The 21,416-nt window shown below is 40.0% G+C and overlaps 1 protein-coding gene across 1 annotated transcript in view; it reads right to left on the bottom strand.

Moving 5' to 3' along the window:
* Positions 1 to 21,416, bottom strand: part of METTL14 (methyltransferase like 14) — a 39,932-nt gene that overhangs the window by 4,622 nt on the left and 13,894 nt on the right. The window contains exons 6-10 of the mRNA XM_039542397.1: positions 9,654 to 9,744; positions 8,418 to 8,559; positions 5,749 to 5,841; positions 3,997 to 4,113; positions 485 to 695 (exon numbers count right to left, since the gene is read on the bottom strand). Coding sequence (XP_039398331.1) covers positions 485 to 695; positions 3,997 to 4,113; positions 5,749 to 5,841; positions 8,418 to 8,559; positions 9,654 to 9,744 — 654 coding nt within the window. The remainder of the gene's footprint in view (positions 1 to 484; positions 696 to 3,996; positions 4,114 to 5,748; positions 5,842 to 8,417; positions 8,560 to 9,653; positions 9,745 to 21,416) is intronic.

Raw genomic sequence — 21,416 nt, 5'->3', positions numbered from 1 at the left:
GGGGGAAGGGGGCACAATAGCCCACGACTAATACTAGGGCACAATTCCTATGCTTCTTCACTGCTGGCAGAGTTCCCCAAACATGGCAAGTGGTGGAATTATCCCTCCACCCCCACTCCACAATCACCAGAGTGGAAGTCTTGTTTGCAAGGTGGAAGTCTTCTGCCCAATGGATCCTATGTCCTCCTGCTGGATGAGCTCCATGTTGGAATCACCACCAAGAAATTTACTGTTGGCCACATGGCTTCTTTCAGTCAGATAAGGATTACTGAAATCCCTTTTATTGGACTCTCTAAGGTTAACATGAAGTCTGTGACTACTACAGACCTCGGCAATATAAATGTACATTAGACTAAATTCTATTTTGTGTCAATGTTTTCTCTCCAAACTCATGAAATTTCATCTTATATGGAAGTTATGAAGGGAAGGGACAATTAGATTAAGTGAACTTTCACCTATTTCATAAAATAAATAGAACATCTACCTGGTCGGATTGTACTATCCCTTCCAAAAAGATGAAGGCGTCTTCTTCCAAGGCAGAAGTGTTCAATGATGTGAAAAATCTCTACAGGTTTTTCTATGTTGCCAATCTCAGGCTCTTCTGTGATAATTAAGTCAATATCAACATTAGCATGGATGAAGTCACCATCTGTACTGCGGCGGACTGTTCCTTTAATACCCATAAGGCAGTGTTCCTAGAAAGAACAAAAAAATTATGGAAGGTGTGTCATCCTGAAAGATTCTAAAGCCCATTAACAAACTACATATGTACAATGCAATCATCTCTGGATTGTGAGAACTGACTAGTGCACAGCACAATAAAGTGTAGAAAATGTTCTAGCAAAAGCCGCATGCCAAACTCCTATCTTTATGATAATTATATAGGACTGACCCAATAGGAACTGTTTTTAAGGTCTTATCCAAAAGAATGGAACAAACAGCAAAGGTAACAAAAACCCTTCTAAAACAATGAGAAAAGAGATCCTAATTTGAAGAGTTTCTGATTGTGGTCCAGTTTCTGAAAGTCACACACTGCTGCAAATCAAATTATTCAGGGTCTGAAATGGAATTTATTATGGATTCTAAAACTGTTTCAGATTACTAATAAAGGGGCAGACTCACGAAGAGGTCTAAGGTGGAAAAGAGTCCTTAACAGATTATTTCCTGAATCCATTAGCGTGCAAGCTGGTGCTATAAGCAGTACGCAGTCAGACAGCTCAATATTTTTTCTCATTCATTTTATTATGCACTGACACAAACATTAAATTAAATCATGATGTTAAGGTAACTTGTGAAAAGAAGTTTCCAAAATTTTGCTCCTTTATGGCCATGAAAGAATCAATCAATAGAAATGAGAGAGTAACAGCCAGTCCTTTACAAATTTCTTTTCATAGTATGCAAAGCTGGTCTCCATCCACCAATTCCTTCCTGATAGCCACCATAGTATAATAAAAAATAAAGCCAGTGTAAAGTGATCAGTGCAGTTTGAATCCAAGAACAGTATGCTTGAATTAAATGAAACAAGCACTATGCTTCTTTTCCTTCTATAACATAATAGGAAGTGACCAACAGAGGATCTACAAATGGGGAACCTCCTTATTGGATATGAGAGGAAATGAGGGCTGTGAATATTAAATGTCAGAGTTCCGTTTCTATGAGTACTACATTCCAATGAGCAATTTTCCTCAGATCATAAAACACTGATTTACTAAGCATCACCAGATGGTTCTCAAAAATTGCAGACAGTGTATAATCATTTCCAGATTTTTGGCAGAATGGCTAGGGGGTTAGAGAGCAACTGCGAAAAAATAAAGAAAAAAGTGATCTATCCAACATACTGAGCTTACTGACAGCACGCAAGTTTTAGGTTTCACCATTTCACAGAAAAATATTCAAGTAGAATAGGATGGAGCACAGAAAATCCCTAGGCAAATCACCCATCATGCCAAGACTGATAAACTGGTGGTTACCAGCCTATCAGTGAAAAACAATCTTTCTAACATAGGGAATACGGTTTATAAATGCCTCAGGTTTACATTACATTTAAGTGATAGTCTCTCAGTGGAGGTTGTAACTTCTTAAGTTTTGACACTTAATACTGTATAGAAATATTATCAGTGAATATTCCCTTCACATTTGATAGAATATGAACTTGGCCACCTGACAGATCAGAATAAAAATGGCTCTAATTTCCCACATATTCTTGTTATACAACCAATTCTGACACCAATTTGATACCAAATTCATGTATACACAACATTACACAGGCAAATTCTCAGTTACCAGCATCAACAACCTAACTACATGACAAAACTACATGAACCTTATCTCCAAACTCCAATGTACATAAAACCCTTAATTTTTATTCATGAAAAAGTTTGAAAACATCTGGCCTTTAACCACCATACACAATAAATAATACACACCCACACCTACGCATATTTACATTAGAAAAGCATATAAAGGACTGGTCCAAATCCCATTTAAGTCAAAGAAATAGTAGCTGGATCACAGCTAAAATAGTAACCATCATTGAGATTCTGCTTAATGGTCTAAGCATATCAATGTGGTGATCAGGTTAGTGAAATTTTAAATTGTTATAAGCCAGGAATTGAGACAGCTCCCTATAAGCACTAAAACAAATCTGTTCCGATTACTGTGTTAAATGAAATATCCTAAAACAGTCCCTAAAGACTGTGGCCTATTTATGATTACCACTACAACTCTCACATAATATGTTGTTAAGCTTTCTAACCTACAACCTACTCTTACTACACTACTCATTCAAATATACATCAAGTATATATTTAATTTGAACCAACGTTTATCATGCATGCATATGCAGTGAAAAGCCTCTTCCTTTTAGGACACTGGGAGATAGCTGTTATACAGCTGTAGTCCTTAAGGTAATGTTCTTTAAAAAAAAAAAGTAGAAGAGCATGCCTATGTATGTTTTTCAACAGCATTTTTACTGTCATAGTTAGATTAGTAATGTGCAATTACAGTGCCCATGTCAATTTATAATGTTAATAAAGATTTTAAAATAAATAAATACTCAAGTTCTATAGTCAAACTAAGTAATTTAATCAAAAGCTGTTCTTCCCAAAAAACCTGTTGCCATTCTGATTTGGAAGGAAGTTTGTTTCTAAGCAACTGGTGTGCTTCAGAATTAAATAAATCAATTTCTATACAGGACTAATCTAAATCCCAGCCCAATTTCCATCTGTCATTTGGCAAGTAAGGAGGGGAAACATTGGTGAAGCCAGCATTTGCTCATGCAACATGTATCATTTACATTTCAATAGTGGTTTTTAAAATCTGACAACCTAAAAGTCAAAAACAATCAACTCTACCAACAGGTAGCCACAATGAAAACAATACCAAATTGTATCCAGCTTTCATCATCTCCCTGCAGGCTGACAGAATGGGAAAGCACCTCTATGAATCCTCTTTCCTGTCTATCTGCATTTCAATGAGACTTGAATGAATAAGAACATTCAGAAGATCATAAAAGAACTTCATAAAAGCAACATTAGATGTGGATGATGACTGTATATTTAATCAAATTGAGTAAAGAATCTAGAATTAGTGAAAAATTACCCATTCTGTGAAAACCAATCTCTGCAAGAAAGCAAAAGAAAACTAAAATCCTAGCACCTATTTTTCTGAAACCACAGAGGCCACCAATTGCAATGGAGCATCTGGTGTTTAGATCAGTGGGTCTCAAACTTTTTTTTTTTTTTTTTTTAACTGGTGACCCCTTTCACACAGAACGCCTCTTGAGTGCGACCCCCCTAATAAATTAAACACACTTTTAAAGATAATTAACACCAATATAAATGCTGGAGGCAAGCGGGGTTTGGGGTGGAGGTTGACATCTCACGACCTCCCCTCCATGTAATAACCTCATGATCCCGAGGGGACCCACCCCCAGTTTGAGAACCCCTGGTTTAGATCAATTGAGGAGGGAAGAGAAAAATTCAGCCAGAACTGTACCTTTGTTCTTTGGAAAACTGCTTTAGGGTCCAGAGTCTTGGTCTTTCCAGGATTGTTTTTATTGGTTTTAATCCAACAAATATCTTCACATCGTCTGTAACCCCACTTGCGTAGACACTAAAATATTTCAAACAAGAACAGTCACAAAGATAAAAGATGCTTGTATTATATCAAATACTGGAACAATGTATTTAAGAATTAAGATTGACTTTGTAAGATGTAATAGGTTTGTCTTCTGTGCTTGTTTGAAGGAGGAGTCAATCATCAATATATGAAACCCTTATCGCCACACCTTTATTTTAACCATGTTCTGAAATCAAGTTTCCAAGCATACTTTGCATTCACACTATCTGGCTGTGTCTACATCACCCTTTTCTGGAAGTCTCACATCATCTCATTCTGTTTGGTGCAGCTCCTCTGGAGTACTAGTGTAGCTGGATACTGGCCTTTTTACCTCTGTGACAATGATTTTGCTCAGAGCAGATCTAAACGATTTAGTGGTGAAAATACAGGCAGCTGCTTTAGTCCCATCTACAGCAATGCTCCCATTGTTGCTACCACTGGTATGGCTGCATTGGTAGTTCAACACTGGGAGACTGCACAAAAACAAATGTGAACACGCACACGTTTACAAGTGTTATAATAGCTCTCTTTAAAAACTGTTACAAACCTGCTTTCGAGGGAGGAATTAGTGGAGCTTAGTGCCCGGTGTCTGCTAGCACGGACTAAGAAAAACCCTCTACTCAAACTGTGCTGGCTATTTATCACATTTGAAAATTACTTAACTAACACGATTTTGCTTCAATGTGACCAGAAGCAAGTATGCAGCAAAAGTTATTCAGTGAGCCTGTATCAAAAGATACAAAATAAAATGTACCATATAGAAAGAAATGAATGTCCACATATTGCCCTTCATTTGAATACAGAACATTTCAATGGCCTTAACCTCTCCCCCCGTTCAGTACAATTAACAAACATAGCTACTCTGTTCAGCTAAATAAGCTACAGTGTAAGAGAAATGAAAGATTTTAAAGCTCAAAAATGTTTCTACAGGAACAGGATAAATGATATGACACAATAAATAAGAGTATGCCTGAATGTAGGGTAATTTTATATATATATATATATATATATAAAATTCTGTTTAATAAACATATTCTGTTTTATTTATATATATATATATATATATATATATATATATATATATATATATATATATATATATAAAAATAAATTACTGCATAACAATAAAACAGTCATGCTCTAACTTTATACAGCTCACTAAAAACATCATTAAGAGCCTAACTCAACCTGTTTTAAAAAATAAGATGTCTAACATGTAAATGTTTATCGTAGTTGTAATATGACGATACTGGTGCCATCCTGAAAACATTCACTGAAAAGCACACATTCTGCTGGATTTGTTTGGATTTCTGTACAGTGATATAATCACCTAGAATAAGGCATCCTACTCCCACAGCAGCCATGTACAAACTAGAGATAAAACAGTAATGTAGCTCTTTGGAGACCACAGATGTATTCATCCTCAGATATTTACAGCTACCCATAAAGAAAATAAGTGTCTAAAGGATTAATGCTGGATTAATTTCCCCTCTGTATTGCTCACAGTAACAAAAAGCCCTTCAGCATTAAAAACTTAGGAGACTATGCACAGAAAAGAGACCATCATAGCCTTCTTCAGTAAATGTTTATTTTGTCTCAGCCTAGGTTTAGTTTAAAATATTTTCTTACCACTCTGCCAAGATCCAGACCCTCCCCTGAGCCACACCACAGAAAGACAAAAGACCGTGAGGCTGCAATCTCTTCAATTTCCAGTTTCATAATCTACAAAAACAGAATGGAACAATGTTAAAGGCTTTCTGAATTAAGATTCTGTTTAATATATGTGGTATGGTCACAGATTATACCAGGAACAACAAATGTATGTTTAACATTGCCACGGCAACCTTAAGAACACATATTTCTGGTGTTTATCTAGACCCTCATTCTCTTCACTGGTACCACTTCAAATACACTTGCTGGAGAATGGATTTTAAATTATTTTACCAGTACCTAGTCAGTGCCATCCCATTCCCGCATGTTCTGTTACTCTTCACACTAACCTGGGCCTTATATGGCAATCCAAACATTTTAGAACTATGGTCCCCAGTTAAAACCCAGAAATACTCTGCTTCACTTCTCTAAAACTGGTCACAAGACCTAGCCAATACATAGTCATTTATATGAGAGGCATTCCTTTCATTTCCCGGTTTAAAAAGAAAGTGTCAAGATTGAGGCTCAAAAACAAGAGTAACATTTAGAGTGAAACAATTTCAGATGTAATGACTATCAGATGCATGCAGGTTGAAGGGATTCATCTGTAACTTGCTAATAAATCAAACTAAGTCTCATTTACTGCAATGGCAAAAAAATAATGCAACAGGAACTACTGCAAGATAAAATAGTGAAACTTGTAACAAGTTGCTCTCCTTGTACACTTTGTTTTTTCCTCTAGATTATTGGATGTGTTATGTTTCCCAACTGCTTCACTTTTTTCTTGCTGAATCCTAATATAGAGGTCTATCACCAAGGGTATGGAATGACTGTTTCAAACCCATTCATTAGGATGCAAGTTTGCGTTACCAGTTGCTTCTCTGTTGTTTTTGCCTTTCACGTGTGCCGATTGAACATCTCCACATGCAGACTGGTCTGTGGCTCTATGTCTGAACAGAAGCCATAGCTGTGCTCTTAAGTCATGACAAACAACAGAGATGGCCATGAGTGTGTAAAATTAAATGACAAGACGCTGGGGTAACAGAACTAAGCCCTAAGACCCCATCTGTTTTCCGCGGGAGGTTAACATATAGGATAACTGAGGGGAAAATTATGTAGTTCAGAGCTAATTGAGTTTAGAACAAGGTGATTTTCTTCTTCAATATGTTGGTGATGTGATTTCTTTGTCATGAACTTTGTGTGGAGGGCATTTTAAAAGTGAATTTTAGGTCTAATTTTCCTAGTGCTAACATAGGCAGAGTGCATACATTTAAATAAAATAAATACTACAATAAACATGACCTGCAAAAGGAAAAAAATGGATTTACATAAGTTTTTGCTTCTTTATGATATATAAAGTCTGGAAATTTTTATCAAGGAGCTTCCTTCTTTGTTTTTTACATTAGAAACTCTGTTCTTGTCTATCTTGGAAAAGTCTATGGTGACTTGACATTTAGTAAAAATGACAAGAGAAACTCAACAATTAAGGGGAAGAATTTTTAATCAGACTTTTCAAAATTATGGCAGGCTTTGGTTGCTTTTTGTTTATACCTACTTAACCCCAATACATAATGAACACTTGGGAGAAAGGATGTCTGTTAAAGATTCAATTATTGCACCTCTTCAATTAAGGAGCAAGTGATCCTAATACACATATGAGACCTCCCCAGGAAGTCCTCCAGCAAAACCAGGAAAGACAAGATTGGCTATTCCTAAGATTTCTAAGGTTAAAAAACAAGCAGCAACAAGAAGTTTCTGGAAGAATTGACTAAAGATTACAAGAATGTCTTTTCTGGCACAGCAGTTGCGCCAACTACATTATCTCCATTCTTCTGATAACTGCTCAAGACACCTCGATCTCCCCCTCTCTTTTAACAGACAGAGATGGCATAATGATGAGCGTATTGCAAAGTGCTAGTTGGGCACACATGGAAGGACACTCCAGAAAGTCATGGTAGTTGGGACAACCCCCCCCCCCCCCCAAAAAAAAACTATAGTGAGCAAGATAGTGAGATCCAGAACCTTCATTAGTATGTAGTAGCATAGTCTCCTTTCTGATGTTGATCCTTTGCAAAGGAGCAGCACATCAGCATGTCTAACACCGACAGACCCCAGTCTGGGACCCCCGGGACCTCTGGAGCTTAGTGCATGAGCATCTACCGCTTAGGTTGGATATTAGGAAAAACTTTTTCACTAGGAGGGTGGTGAAGCACTGGAATGGGTTACCTAGGGAAGGTGGTGGAATCTCCTTTCTTAGAGGTTTTTAAGGCCTGGCTTGACAAAGCCCTGGCTGGGATGATTTAGTTGGGAATTGGTTCTGCTTTGAGCAGGGGGTTGGACTAGATGACCTCCTGAGGTCCCTTCCAACCCCGATATTCTATGATTCTAATGAAGGGTTTTTTTCAAGATGGGCAAAAAAGGGCATAAGCCTAGTTTTCAAGAAACACTTTGAGACTCACCTTTAACAATTTAAGTGTGTACATACATACATATATTCACACACACACACACACACCCCTTAGTTTTTACAACACTTCACTTTTCTCAAACAAATCCCATGTAAAAATGCTGTACACCCAAATCTACACTTCAATCTATTTTATAAGGCATTTACAAAGACTTTTTGCATAGTAAGAAAAAAAGCTTACATCATCCCAAGTCCAGCACTTTTCATTGGCTGTGATGCCAGTCTCTCTGTAGTATTCTTCCAATGGAGGTTCCAGAAGAATCACATCAAATTTGGACTTTAGTTCTCTAGTGTCAAAGGCCTCCAAGTCTGCTTGTAAATACCTATTTAAAGACATAATAAAACTATGACAAATTGCTTGGAGAAGGTAGAACTGCAGTTCCCGAATTCTCAAAGAGCGCTTGCTGGGAATCAGTGAAAAGATGTCTCTTCTCTTGGTTTCCAGCTACAATGCATTAAACACATGTAAAAATACATCAGAGTTACCTTGAACATAAGCAAGTGCTGTAGTGACTACATGGATGTTGTGGAATAACGAACAGGAGAGGAGAAGGTCCCCAAATATGGTCTACACTATTACACTATGAAAATCCAATACAACCAAACTAATGACACTTTCAAAGAGGAGTCCTTTTAAGACACAGCAAGAGGGATTGAGGGAGAGCAAACAGGAAAGAGGGCTGGACAACTGTCCACACATGATCTGGTACAGCATCAAGGTACAAATCATTTACATGGAATGTTTTTGAAGAATATTTTCATTTAGGAAAGAAAAACCAGTTGCTGCTCAGCTATGATTGATTTTTTTGGGGGGTGGGGGGGAATAGTACATATAAAGTGACAAATGGCAGTGCTAAAATATATAGTTTCTATCTGCACTATATGAATTATATATATATATATATATATATATATATATATATATATATATATATGGAGGCCAATTACATTCTACATATTGGGAATGCAGTTTTAAAACACTATTCGAAATTTTGCTTTTAGCAAGCTATTTCTGGGACTCAAATGTGCAGATTTAATACTTGTCCCGATTTAATACTTATCCCATTTCCTGTTCATATATAGCCTATCCCCCTCACCAGTTGCTAATTACTGTTCTATCTCTGTGAAAAAATAAATCTACAATATTATGAGAGTCTTGCTAGGTTTGATTTATGGAATAATATCCCTCCTGGCCATATCTTAATTTATATACAGACATCAATTAAACACTAAATTAAATTATCCAAAATAAAATGGTTGCATTCTATTTAGGATTCAGATTTAATTTAGATTCACAACCAGAAATAGAAAGTGTAAATCTTAAACAGGTGCTGAAAGATAAAAAGATTTGTGGAGCAGACAGCTAACATTAAGAGAGTCTGAAGAGCAGAAACCAGTTTCTAACAAAAACACTTACATGGGGGGAGTGTTAGATTTAGATATTAGTTCGTCCTTTAGTCTGATGAGCTCTCTAAGTTTGGGATATTCTTCAAACCTGTCTGCTAAGCCTGAGGAAAATAAGAAAATGTGTTAATTTTCAATCTGTTCTGTGAGAATGAAACCTGTACAGACAGCCAGAAGACAAACCCAAAAAGTATTCTGAAGTAGAGTCAGATATTTTAGTAACTCACCATATTTAAAAAAAAAAAAAAAAAAAAACACGCAACCACCACCCTCTTCCACACAATCAACAACCCGTTCAGGTTACCCCAGTACTTCATAAAAGCCTGCTATCCTCATTCAATCACCTATCCCCAAAGTTACTGAATATTCCCATGCACTGAACTTCTCTACAATAATACAGTGTAGAAATATTAGAAAATATTATGAATAACATCTTGTCCAAAAGTCTCCAAATTTTTCTAGAAGCCCATGATTCACTTTTGCTCAAATTAATTTGGGCAAAAGACATACAGTGGAGAGTTGTTTTATGTTTTTTTCTGTAATTTTAGTTTAAGTTTATTAAGTATACTAAAGCAGGGTGGACACAAACATTCTGTGGTAACAAATATATATTACTGTCTCCAGAACAACTGTTTGACCTTTAAAAACCACTTTTAATAGGAAACTGACTGTGGCTGGTCCCTTAGGCAGTTACTTAAGCCAGATTTAATTGTAACACTACCAGACGTGCATACACAACAGTTTCATAGAAGTTTTCATTTCTTAATTACTTAGACTTAATTTAAAAAACCTATATCAGAAAGGCATAATTTTGACTCTGGTATGTGTAAGACAGATATCCTGTTATGCTCTTAGCATTTAAACACTGGCTGTGAGCACTGCTCCCTATGATCCCCCTCCAACCAAAAAAGAAAGTTAAATGGAAATATTTTTGTAAATCCTAGTAGTACCCTAAATATAAGAAAAAAAGATCCTGATGTAGTTCCCTCCCCCAAAGGAATATTAGCTCAACTTTATGAGTGACCTGCAAAGCTCTTCTTTTTTTAATTTGTCCACTGTGTCAGTTTATGAGATTTGGAAACCATAAAGATTTATTTTATTACTTTATTTTTTATCAAAATTCTTGTCCTGATTATTTTAATTAAGAATAGTGGCTCTGGCCCCCGCCTCCAATTTCATGGAAAAACTGGTGTCAGAGGTTCTTAAGCTCCACCACAGCTGACATTACAGCTATTTGTAGCCAATGAAATGCAAATAGTATATTTTTTTTCTCTCACACACATACTTTATTTACACATTGCATTAAAACAGTTATGTTTTTAGTTACAGCTGCTATTTTGTTGCCTCCCAGCACAATGTGTGTGGGAGATGGAAAAGCCAAAAACTCAGACAGTAGTAACTCAAACCAGCGGAAGGCAAAGGGGTATTTCCAAAAGATGATTTTCAAGGATGAATAAGAGACTATTTAAAAATTTAAAAGTGATGGAGACTAAAACAAAAATAAAAAAATCAGGAGATAAAGCTGATCTTGCAGTAGAAGGAATCAATGGAAATGAACCAATGCTGCTGAGGCACCCTGTAACTTTCAACAGAGATATATCAAAAAGTTACTGTCACGGATGCATCTAAAATACAGTTTGGGTCTAGATACATGTTTAATATTCAGTTAGTAACTATGATCAGCTAACAGTGCATCACACCTATCAGCTGCCTTGTATGGCACACAACTGTCTTCTTGTAACTGGTTTAACATATTTGTTTCAGAAAGAACAGGACACCACAATCACATCCATGTAACCTGTTTGGCCAGTCCACCTTCCTCCCAGCTCCGCAAGCAGTAGGACACCCCAGAATATATTGCCTCATATGCTGTTGTGTGCATATCCTCTGGGCACTCTGTTCCCAGCTAGCACTATGAATACTTGCCTAGAGTTGGTTAGGAGGATTGTCCAATGGTTAGCGCAGAGGCCAAGGAACTGAGAGAACCAGGTTCAAAATAATCCTTTTTAAAAATAAATCTGTTTAAAGTGAAATCTGAATTTAATACAAATGATCAAATTATCATGCGTCTGACGAAGTGGGTATTCACCCACGAAAGCTTATACTCCAATACGTCTGTTAGTCTATAAGGTGCCACAGGCCTCTCTGTTGCTTTTTACAGATCCAGACTAACACAGCTACCCCTCTGATACTTGATCAAATTATAGTCTCTTAAAACATTAAAATAAAACACAAATATGATAAATCCACGAGCCTCTATCAAAAGCTTTGAGTCAAAGGCTGCTTTTATATATAGAAAGAACCACAGGGAAAATATCTAAGCTTTGCCAAGCTTTATAACTATGATCCAATAGATCATGTATTGTATTAACGGCTTTATCCTGTGGGGGGAGCCAGGGGCTATGCTACTGAGTGCAAGAGACTGGTAAAGTCATCACAGGCATTCAGACTCAGCCACTGACTCCTGGAGACACTATCATGTATCTCATCAGGATCATCCACTGAGCCCACCTGTGTTGTCTCACTGTCCTATTTTATAGCTTCTCCCAACCCGAGCTCTGACTGGTTCAGTTCTTAAATTATGAATATTTATGACTCCACCCATCATGGAAACTTGCTCTCCAGCTCATGAAAAAACATTGATCTGCCCCTTAACTACCAGACCTTGCTTCTGGATGGTTCTGGGCAGTTCCAGTAAATAGCATTGTTCTGTCTCCTTGCATGTGTACACAGACAAAGATACAAATAAACAGAAATCCATTAATTTCTCAACTAACTCCTTCGCTGTTGCTAAGCAAATAAAATACTGCAATGCAAAAGGCATGATGGTTACAGGAGCAGAAGTTTTGGGCTGTTGTTAGTTCTTTTATTTTTCCGGGGGGTGCGGGTGGAGGGAATTAAGTACCATGGGAAAAAGGGGCAGAGTGCGCCACCAGAAAAGAGCAACACAGGGGTCAAAGCAGAACACTATGGGGAAAAAAGGGACAATATTCCTTTAGAGAGTGCAGTCTCATGTTGATTTCAGCACCTGGAAACTGGAGGAAAAAGAACGGCCATGGCTGCAGGTCATATTTGGGAATATTTTCAAGAAATTCCCTGTACCCCGGGGTAAAAAAAGGAACACATGCCAAATGCAAACAGTGGAACAAAGAGATGCAAAGCCTGATTGTCAGAATGAAATGTTATGAAAAATTGTCCTCAGAAGGCAATGCCTTTGAAGATGATGATGTGGACATGTCTGAACAATCTGGATCAACTGGTTAGTAAACTTATTTTTGCACCATTCTTATGGAGAGCCTACCATGTCTCACCATACGAGTAAATAAGTTAGACTGTCATAAATTTATGTTTAGAGTAGTATTCTTATTTATGAATTTCAAAATGTTTGCATTCAACATATAACTGGCATGCTAGTTTATCGTGGAAGTATTTATCAATTAAATTTGTATTGTTACTGCTGGACTTCTCAAACATTTTTTTTTATTGGTCAGTATAATCAAACATCCTAGGTGAAGATTTCCTGTTTAAAATTAAAATTGTATAAGGCACTTACGAATTTTAAAATTTTTAAAAAAATATTTAAAGCTGTTTGGTACATTCCTAGAGATAAGGGTTTAAGTAGATTTAGATAATCCTTATAATTTATTATTTTCCCTCTAAAACTCTGTTTAAACAAATCAGATAATTTAAATTCTAATACAAACAGCTGCAGTAGGAAGGCTCTTCCATTTACAATTTATTTTAAAGCAATGTACTGAGTAAAACTCTGAGTGAGGGACTTTATTTTACCATTTTGTTTCAGGATCCAGCTTAGACATAGGGCTTATGAATGTCCATCATCTCCAATACCATTAACTGCAGAGCCATCCGGCTGGTACCACCAGCAATGCTGCAACTGAACATACGTCAGGCAGTACCATACCTATATCAAAAAAGACTTTCTTCATCATCCAGTAAAATCATGGATGAGTTCATAATCAGGACTGGCACATTTCAGCAAGTCTCCATAGATGAAAAGATTGCTTGGTTAATTTATGCATCGAATTTTCCCTTTCATCTTGTTCAGAACAAACATTTAATTGACATGGTTCAATCATTACAATCTGGCTACATGCCACTCCACGAAGTAGATGTTGCTGTAAGGTTTCTGCATACAGTGTATGAGAAGGAAACTGAACAGTGCTGAAAAAAACATTGACAGGAAATTCATTAATCTGAGTCTTGATGGGTACAAAATGGTGTGTGTGTGTGTGTGTGTGTGTGTGTGTGTGTGTGTGTGTGTGTGTGTGTGTGTGTGTGTGTGTGTGTGTGTGTGTGTGTGTGTGTGTGTGTGTGTGTGTGTGTGTGTGTGTGAGAGAGAGAGAGAGAGAGAGAGAGAGAGACACACACACACACACCAGAAAATGGGATTGTCTATCCTACAAAAACAACTAATACATAAATACCCACACAGCAGAACACATAAAAGTAGTAAAAGCTACAACACACTATGAACAAAAATGCAAGTGTCAGGTACATAGCTTTATCACAGACAATGCTGCAAGTCAAGAAGAAATCAAGAAGATAATGAAGGGAACCAGAAACTTATACCATATGGGCTTAGTGCTCATTTGATGCATCTTTTAGCCAAAGACTTAAGCACAACTCTAGGAATAAAGGAAAGTGTTGCTGAAATTGCAAATTCTTCCCTAACAACCACTTTGCTTCAGCTTCACATATGAGAGCAGGAGGATCCAAACTAATTGTTCCCCAAGATGTACAATGACATTCAGTGGTTGACTGGTTTGAGCTATTTATTAAGAACGGGCCTATTCTAACGACAATTTATGAAGGAAGTCGTGACAAAACAGATGGAACTATCACAGTCAAAATAGTCAACAACAGACTAAAGAGAAATGTGGAAGATATGCTGAAAATACTGAAAACTTGGACAAACTGCAGAAAGATTGCTTCTGTATTGCTGATGCTGTTGACATTTAGAAAGAACTTCCAGAGTCATTGAAGACAGACACCAAAAACAAGCTGCAAACTGTAAAAAAAAAAAAAAAAGGTGGGGGGGTGGATCAAGCACTCACTCCACCTCATTTTCTTGCCAGTATTCTCAACCCAAAGTATGAGGGTAGATGCCTAGCTGCTGAAGATGCAGCTGTTAAGACATGGGCATCACCACCAACCATAATACATTTCAGGCCTAGAGGTGAACCATTCAAGCAGTACATGTTTGCTGACGGTGTTTTAAAGAAAGTCACACTACTGAACTGGTGGATGTCCCTAGCTAAGCACCCAGAACCAGAGTTTGTTGAAGTAAGTGCTAAATCAGCTTTTGACTGCAGTGACCTTTTCTGCAGGCACAGAAATAATATTTTCTTCATTCAAAGTTGAGAAATCAACTGGGAATTAAAAAGCAGGAAAACTTGTCTCTCTCTTCCAGTCTATGAATAAAAACAAAGAGAGAGTGGTGGAGATCGACTAGTTTTAAAAGTTTGAAGGACAGCCTAAGGTTATGCCTACACTTGCACTTCAAAGCTGCCGCGGCAGCGCTTTGAAGCGCTAAGTGTAGTCAAAGCGCCAGCGCTGGGAGAGAGCTCTCCCAGCGCTGTCCGTATTCCACCTCCCTGTGGGGAATAACGTACAGCGCTGGGGCTTTGACCACACTGACGCTTTGCAGCGCCACAATTTGCAGCGCAAATTAAGCAAGGTGGAACTTTCACTTAGGCATATTTGAAAAATTTCCCAAGTTGATCTAAATAATCAGTTTAATTCACTGACTACAGTTAATCTCTCTGTTCCTTTATTAAATCGTTTAGTTATAAATGTGAAACATGTTTTCATAAGAGAAGTGTACATATCCAAAATATTAAAGGTTGTTTTGTTAATATAAAATAAATTTTATATGCTGCTGTGTTTAATTAAATTCCAGTTACCATTCTAAGGCAGCCTGACACAAATCATGAGCAAAAAGTTAATTACCAATGACCATTCATGATTTTCTAACATACTAAAAATGTACCATTAATAAGAATCTGAAAATATTAAGCTGTATAATTGCTTAAAAAAATGTTCATGGTCATAGTGTACCCTCCTAGGTAGCAAAAAAAATTTATCAAATCTTGAATAAAGGCTCTATTTAGCTATAAATCAACATGTTTTAATGGTTATAGCAACCAATGAGAATGATTTTCTTTAGAAAATAACCAAAGTGCAAGTGGAAAAGCTGATTAAAATCAATGAAGTAAAGCAAGACTTTTCATTTGGTGATTTAAATCACCTTGATTTGAAATCAATCCACCCTGTACTAAAGATTATGAGGCAGTTAGATATTCCGACTGCGATGCCGACCCAAGTATCAGTGAGATTTCCCAGAGTATATGCATGTAAACAGAGCAAATATTGTTCTGATGCCTGAAGAGCTGCCACATGGAGACAAACTGGGACCGTGGCCATGACCCTAAGTAGTTACCAATTTTTTTATTAAAAGTTCTAAATTTATTAAATTAAATATTGATATTAAAAGTTTTAAGAGCCCCAAAGTGGCAGTTTGATGCCTATAACAAGAGAGAAAAAGGAGGCTACCAATGACCTCTCAAGTCTTATGTTTGCAAAGTGTGAGGGTCTGGAGAAACAGTTGTCCATAGACTCCTTTCACCTGATCCTCAAATAGGTTTCTTTGCTACAGAAGAACCCGACTGCATATGACAGTGGTTCTCAACCAGGGTTACGCAGAGGTCTTCCAGGGGGTACATCACCTTATCTAGATACACCTCTACCCCGATATAACGCGACCCGATATAACACAAATTCGGATATAACGCAGTAAAGCAGCGCTCCGGGGGGTCGGGGCTGCGCACTCCGGCATATCAAAGCAAGTTCAATCCAACACGGTTTCACCTATAATGCAGTAAGATTTTTTGGCCCCCGAGGACAGCGTTCTATCGGAGTTGAGGTGTATTTACCTAGTTTTACAACAGGCTACATAAAAAGCACTAGCCAAGCCAGTCCAAACTCAAATTTCATACAGACAATGACCTGTTTATACTGTTTGACATGCTATACACTGAAATATAAGTACAATTATATTCCAATCAATTTATTTTATAATTATATGGTAAAAATGAGAAAGTAAGCAATCTTTCAGTAGTAGTGTGCTGTGACACTTTTGGATTTTTATGTCTGATGTTGTAAGCCAGTAGTTTTGAAGTGAGGTGAAACTTGGGGGATACGCAAGACAAATCAGACTCCTGAAAGGGATACAATAGTCTGGAAAGGTTGAGAGCCACTGGCATATGACACCTCACCAGAACAACAGTGTCAATTCCATTTATTCTGTATTCCTTTTATGGCTACACAATAAGTCAGAGCAAATATCAAAAAGACAAGCTATCATTCAGTTATCTTCAGACATACAGATTATTCATTATTCTCTCTAATTAGTAAAAATAGTGAAATAAGTCTTTCAAGCATATGAACATTTCATGCACTCTGAATATAGATATACCTGACTCAGAATATGCAGATTTTCTTAAGAGTGCTAATCAGAGCTGTCAAGATGAATATACTGTTTATCATGGAAAGCAGTTAGTTATCTAAAACCTCTTATTTCAATACCTTATGCCAAAAGATTTTTTGAAGTGTTCAGAAGACTGTGATAGACTGAGGTGGCACCCAGATGCCATGATTAAGATGTGCTAAGAGCTGTACAAACACACGATCCCTTCACTGAAAATCTTACAGTCTTATAATTGGTTCAAGGTGAGATAAAATATTTCAGAGATTTTTTTTTTTTTAAACTAAGTTGCCATGAGACATCCATGTTGGAGAACAGGACCAAAGGATGTTATTTTAATTTTACAAACTCAAAACACAGAGCCAGTTAGCACTTACATACAGCTTTTCAAACAGTAGAGTAAATTCAGCATTGGCCTGAACATGTGAAACTACACTGAGGCCTGGTCTACACTAGGACTTTAATTTGAATTTAGCAGCGTTAATTCAAATTAACCGCGCACCCGTCCACACCAGGAAGCCATTTAATTCGACCTAGAGGGCTCTTTAGTTCAAATTCGGTACTCCACCCCGACGAGGGGAGTAGCGCTAAATTTGACATGGCTATGTCGAATTAGGCTAGATGTGGATGCAAATCGAACTTAGTAGCTCCGGGAGCTATCCCACACTGCACCACTCTGTTGACGCTCTGGACAGCAGTCCGAGCTCAGATGTTCTGATCAGCCATACAGGAAAAGCCCCGGGAAAATTTGAATTCCTTTTCCTGTCTGGCCAGTTTGATCTCATTTCCTGTGTGGACGTCATGGCGAGCTCAGCAGCACTGGCAACGATGCAGAGCTCTCCAGCAGAGGAGTCCATGCAATCTCAGAGTAGAAAGAGGGCCCCAGCATGGACTGACCGGGAAGTCTTGGATCTGATCGCTGTGTGGGGCGATGAGTCTGTGCTTTCGGAGCTGCGCTCCAACAAACGGAATGCAAAGACCTACGAGAAGGTCTCCAAAGCCATGGCACTCAGAGGATACAGCTGGGATGCAACGCAGTGCCGCGTGAAAATCAAGGACCTGAGACAAGGCTACCAAAAAATCAAAGCGGCAAACGAACGCTCCGGAGCCCAGCCCCAGACATGCCGCTTCTACGAGGCACTGCATGCCATTCTCGGTGGGTCTGCCACCACTGCCCCACCACTGACCGTGGACTCTGAGGATGGGATAGTGTCGACGGGCAGTTCCTCGGCGATGTTCGCCGATGGGGAAGATGAGGAAGGGTTTGTGGAGGATGAGGAAGGCGACAGCGCTTACAATACTGCTTTCCCCGACAGCCAGGATCTCTTCATCACCCTCACAGAGATCCCCTACCAACCCTCCCCGGCCGTTAACCCGGACTCTGAATCAGGGGAAGGATCAGTCGGTAAGTGCTATAAACATGTAAACATTTATTTTTTTAAAAACAGGAATAAAAACTATATGAAAAGAAGGTCAATGCATATAGGGATCGAACAGAAATCCTCTTGGGACAGTTCCACGAAGCTCTCAGAGAGGTACTCGAAAAGCCTCCACAGGAGGTTCCTGGGGAGAGGTGCCTTATTGGGTGCTCCGTGGAAGCACACTCTTCCGCGCCAGGCCATCTTCAGGTATACTGGGAGCATTGCCTCGACCAGCATGGCAGCATAGGGCCCTGGTCTGTGCAGGGATTCACGCAGCATGCGCTCTCTGTTTCTCCTGGTGACCCGCCTCAGGGTGATCTCGCTCGGTGACTGCTGCATCTAATTAGGGGAATTACTTTAATGTTACTATTGTGAATGCTTGACTTTTCCTTTGCATAACAATGACCATCGTTTAGCAGCCACGTGGTGGAGGCTGCAGAGGAAAAGCATACAGGGATCTTTCCCGGGGACAGCCGCGAGGGGCTGGAACAGGGTCAGACTTTATGCTTTCCAGATTGCCTGCAGCAGGAGGGCACTGCTATCCATTAACTGTTAAGCAGCCTAAAGTTTACGGCTTATCAGGCCTGGCTGCTACACGGATTCTGCTGTCCTGCCCCGCTTGTCCGATCTCCAGTGCAAGACCCCAGGCAATGAAAGCGAATGCCGAAAATTCGAACTTGTCCTGAGAGCACATGAGATTAGGTGCCCTGTATGGTCTTGTTCACAGAAACTGAGTAGACTGTGTTCAGTGTTCGCAAACATGTATCTTTGCAAGGAAATCACTTCCTTTTTCCCATCACACAGCTGCGGCTCTTTCCCGAACTGCCCCGGCATCCCCCTCACAGAGGCTGGCGCAGATTAGTCGGCGAAAGAAAAAGACTCGGGACGAGATGTTCGCTGAACTGATGGCCTGCTCCAGAGCCGAGGCGGCCCAGCAGAGCCAGTGGAGGGAGACCCTCTCTCAGCAGCAGCGCTCACACAGCGAACGGGAGGACAGGTGGCGGCAGGAAGACCGGCAGGCGACTCAAACGCTGCTTGGACTAATGAGGAGCAAACGGACACGCCCGGCGCCTTGTGGATGTTCTGCAGGACCACAGGCAGGAGCAGAGAGCCCCTGAACTGTATCTGCAACCGCCTCCCCGCCACAAAGTCCTGTCCCCTCACCCAAAATCACAAGAAGGAGGCGCTAGGGGCCGTGGAAAACTGTCACTCCACCCCAGCAGAGCGCTCATGTACCAAACAGCTCTCATTCCCTAAAGTATGAGAATTGCTTCCCTTCCTGGCTCACCCAATCCCAAATCCCAGTTTCATCCCCCAACTGTGTAGTTGAGTATTAAAAATAGTTTGCTGTTCATTACTGTTTCCGTCATGTTTCTTTGCAGAAGACTTTGTGTGAAGGGGGGGAAGGGGTTTGTTAATTGCATAGGACAGCCACCATTAACAGGGTACAGACATGGGGGCAGGATCAACAGCAGGTCACACACAGAGTGCAGTCACTAGGCACCCAGGTCACTCTGCGAGGTGTCTGCTGCCCCAGGTCAGTCTGGGAGGTGTATGTTGCCCCAGGGTCCGAGCGCCTGGCATCCACAAATGGCAAGGCAGGCTGCCCTTACCATGCCCTTCCACCCTAGCCATGAACCTCTCCGATGCCCTGAGCCCCAGCCAGAGCCATCATCCCCCCACACCTACTCACCCTTCCCACACACCCCTCACCCCTTCCTGCAAACCCACCCCTTCCTGCACACCCTCCTGTAACCGTCCTCCCCCCAGAGACCGCTGTAGGAGCAGGAGCCTGTCAGTCCTCGAGTGTAGAAGCGGTCTGTACATCACTGCACACCGTACCCACCACAGTCTGCGTCCCTGTTTGAACCCTTTAATTCGTTAGTAAAGAAAACTTTGTGAATTAAAAATGTTCCAATAACTTTATTTTTAAACGTCTGTTGGAAGGGGGGAAACCTGGGGAACGGGGTATGTAACCGCTGAAAAAAGTCAATAGTAACTGAAACAGGGGCAGGTTCAGCTTCTCTGTAAAGAGACTGGACAGTCATAGGTTACCCTGCTCTCTGAGGAACCTAGCTTTCAAAGCCTCCCGGATGCACAGCGCCGCTGGGCTCTTCTAATCGCACGGCTGTCTGGCTGAGCGTAATCAGCAGCCAGGCGATTTGCCTCAACCTCCCATCCCGCCATAAAGGTCTCACCCTTGCTCTCACAGAGATTGTGGAGCACACAGCAAGCTGCAATAACAATGGGGATATTGGTTTCGCTGAGATCCGAGCGAGTCAGTAAGCTCCTCCATCTCCCCTTGAGACGTCCAAAAGCACACTCCACCACCATTCTGCACTTGCTCAGCCGGTAGTTGAAGAGCTCCTTGTCCCTGTCCAGGGCGCCTGTATAGGGCTTCATGAGCCAGGGCATTAGCAGGTAGGCTGGGTCCCCGAGGATCACTGTAGGCATCTCCACATCCCCAACAGTTATTTTGTGGTCCGGGAAGAAACTACCTTCCTGCAGGCGTCTAAACAGACCAGAGTTCCTGAAAACACGCGCCATGAACCTTGCCCAGCCACCCAACGATGTTGGTAAAACGCCCCTGTGGTCCACCAGTGCTTGCAGCACCATTGAAAAGTAGCCCTTTCGGTTAATATACTGGCTGGCCTGGTGGGGTCCCAGGATAGGGATGTGAGTGCCATCTATAGCCCCACCGCAGTTTGGGAATCCCATCGCGCCATCTATGACGACCTGGACGTTTCCCAGGGTCACTACCTTTGAGAGCAGTAGGTCAACGATTGCGTGGGCTACTTGCATCACAGCAACCCCCACGGTAGATTTGCCCACGCCAAAGTGGTTCGCTACT

This window comes from Mauremys reevesii, linkage group 5 (genome assembly GCF_016161935.1).
Source record: "Mauremys reevesii isolate NIE-2019 linkage group 5, ASM1616193v1, whole genome shotgun sequence".
NCBI lineage: Eukaryota > Metazoa > Chordata > Testudines > Geoemydidae > Mauremys > Mauremys reevesii.
This window is presented reverse-complemented; position numbering and strand designations above follow the sequence as displayed.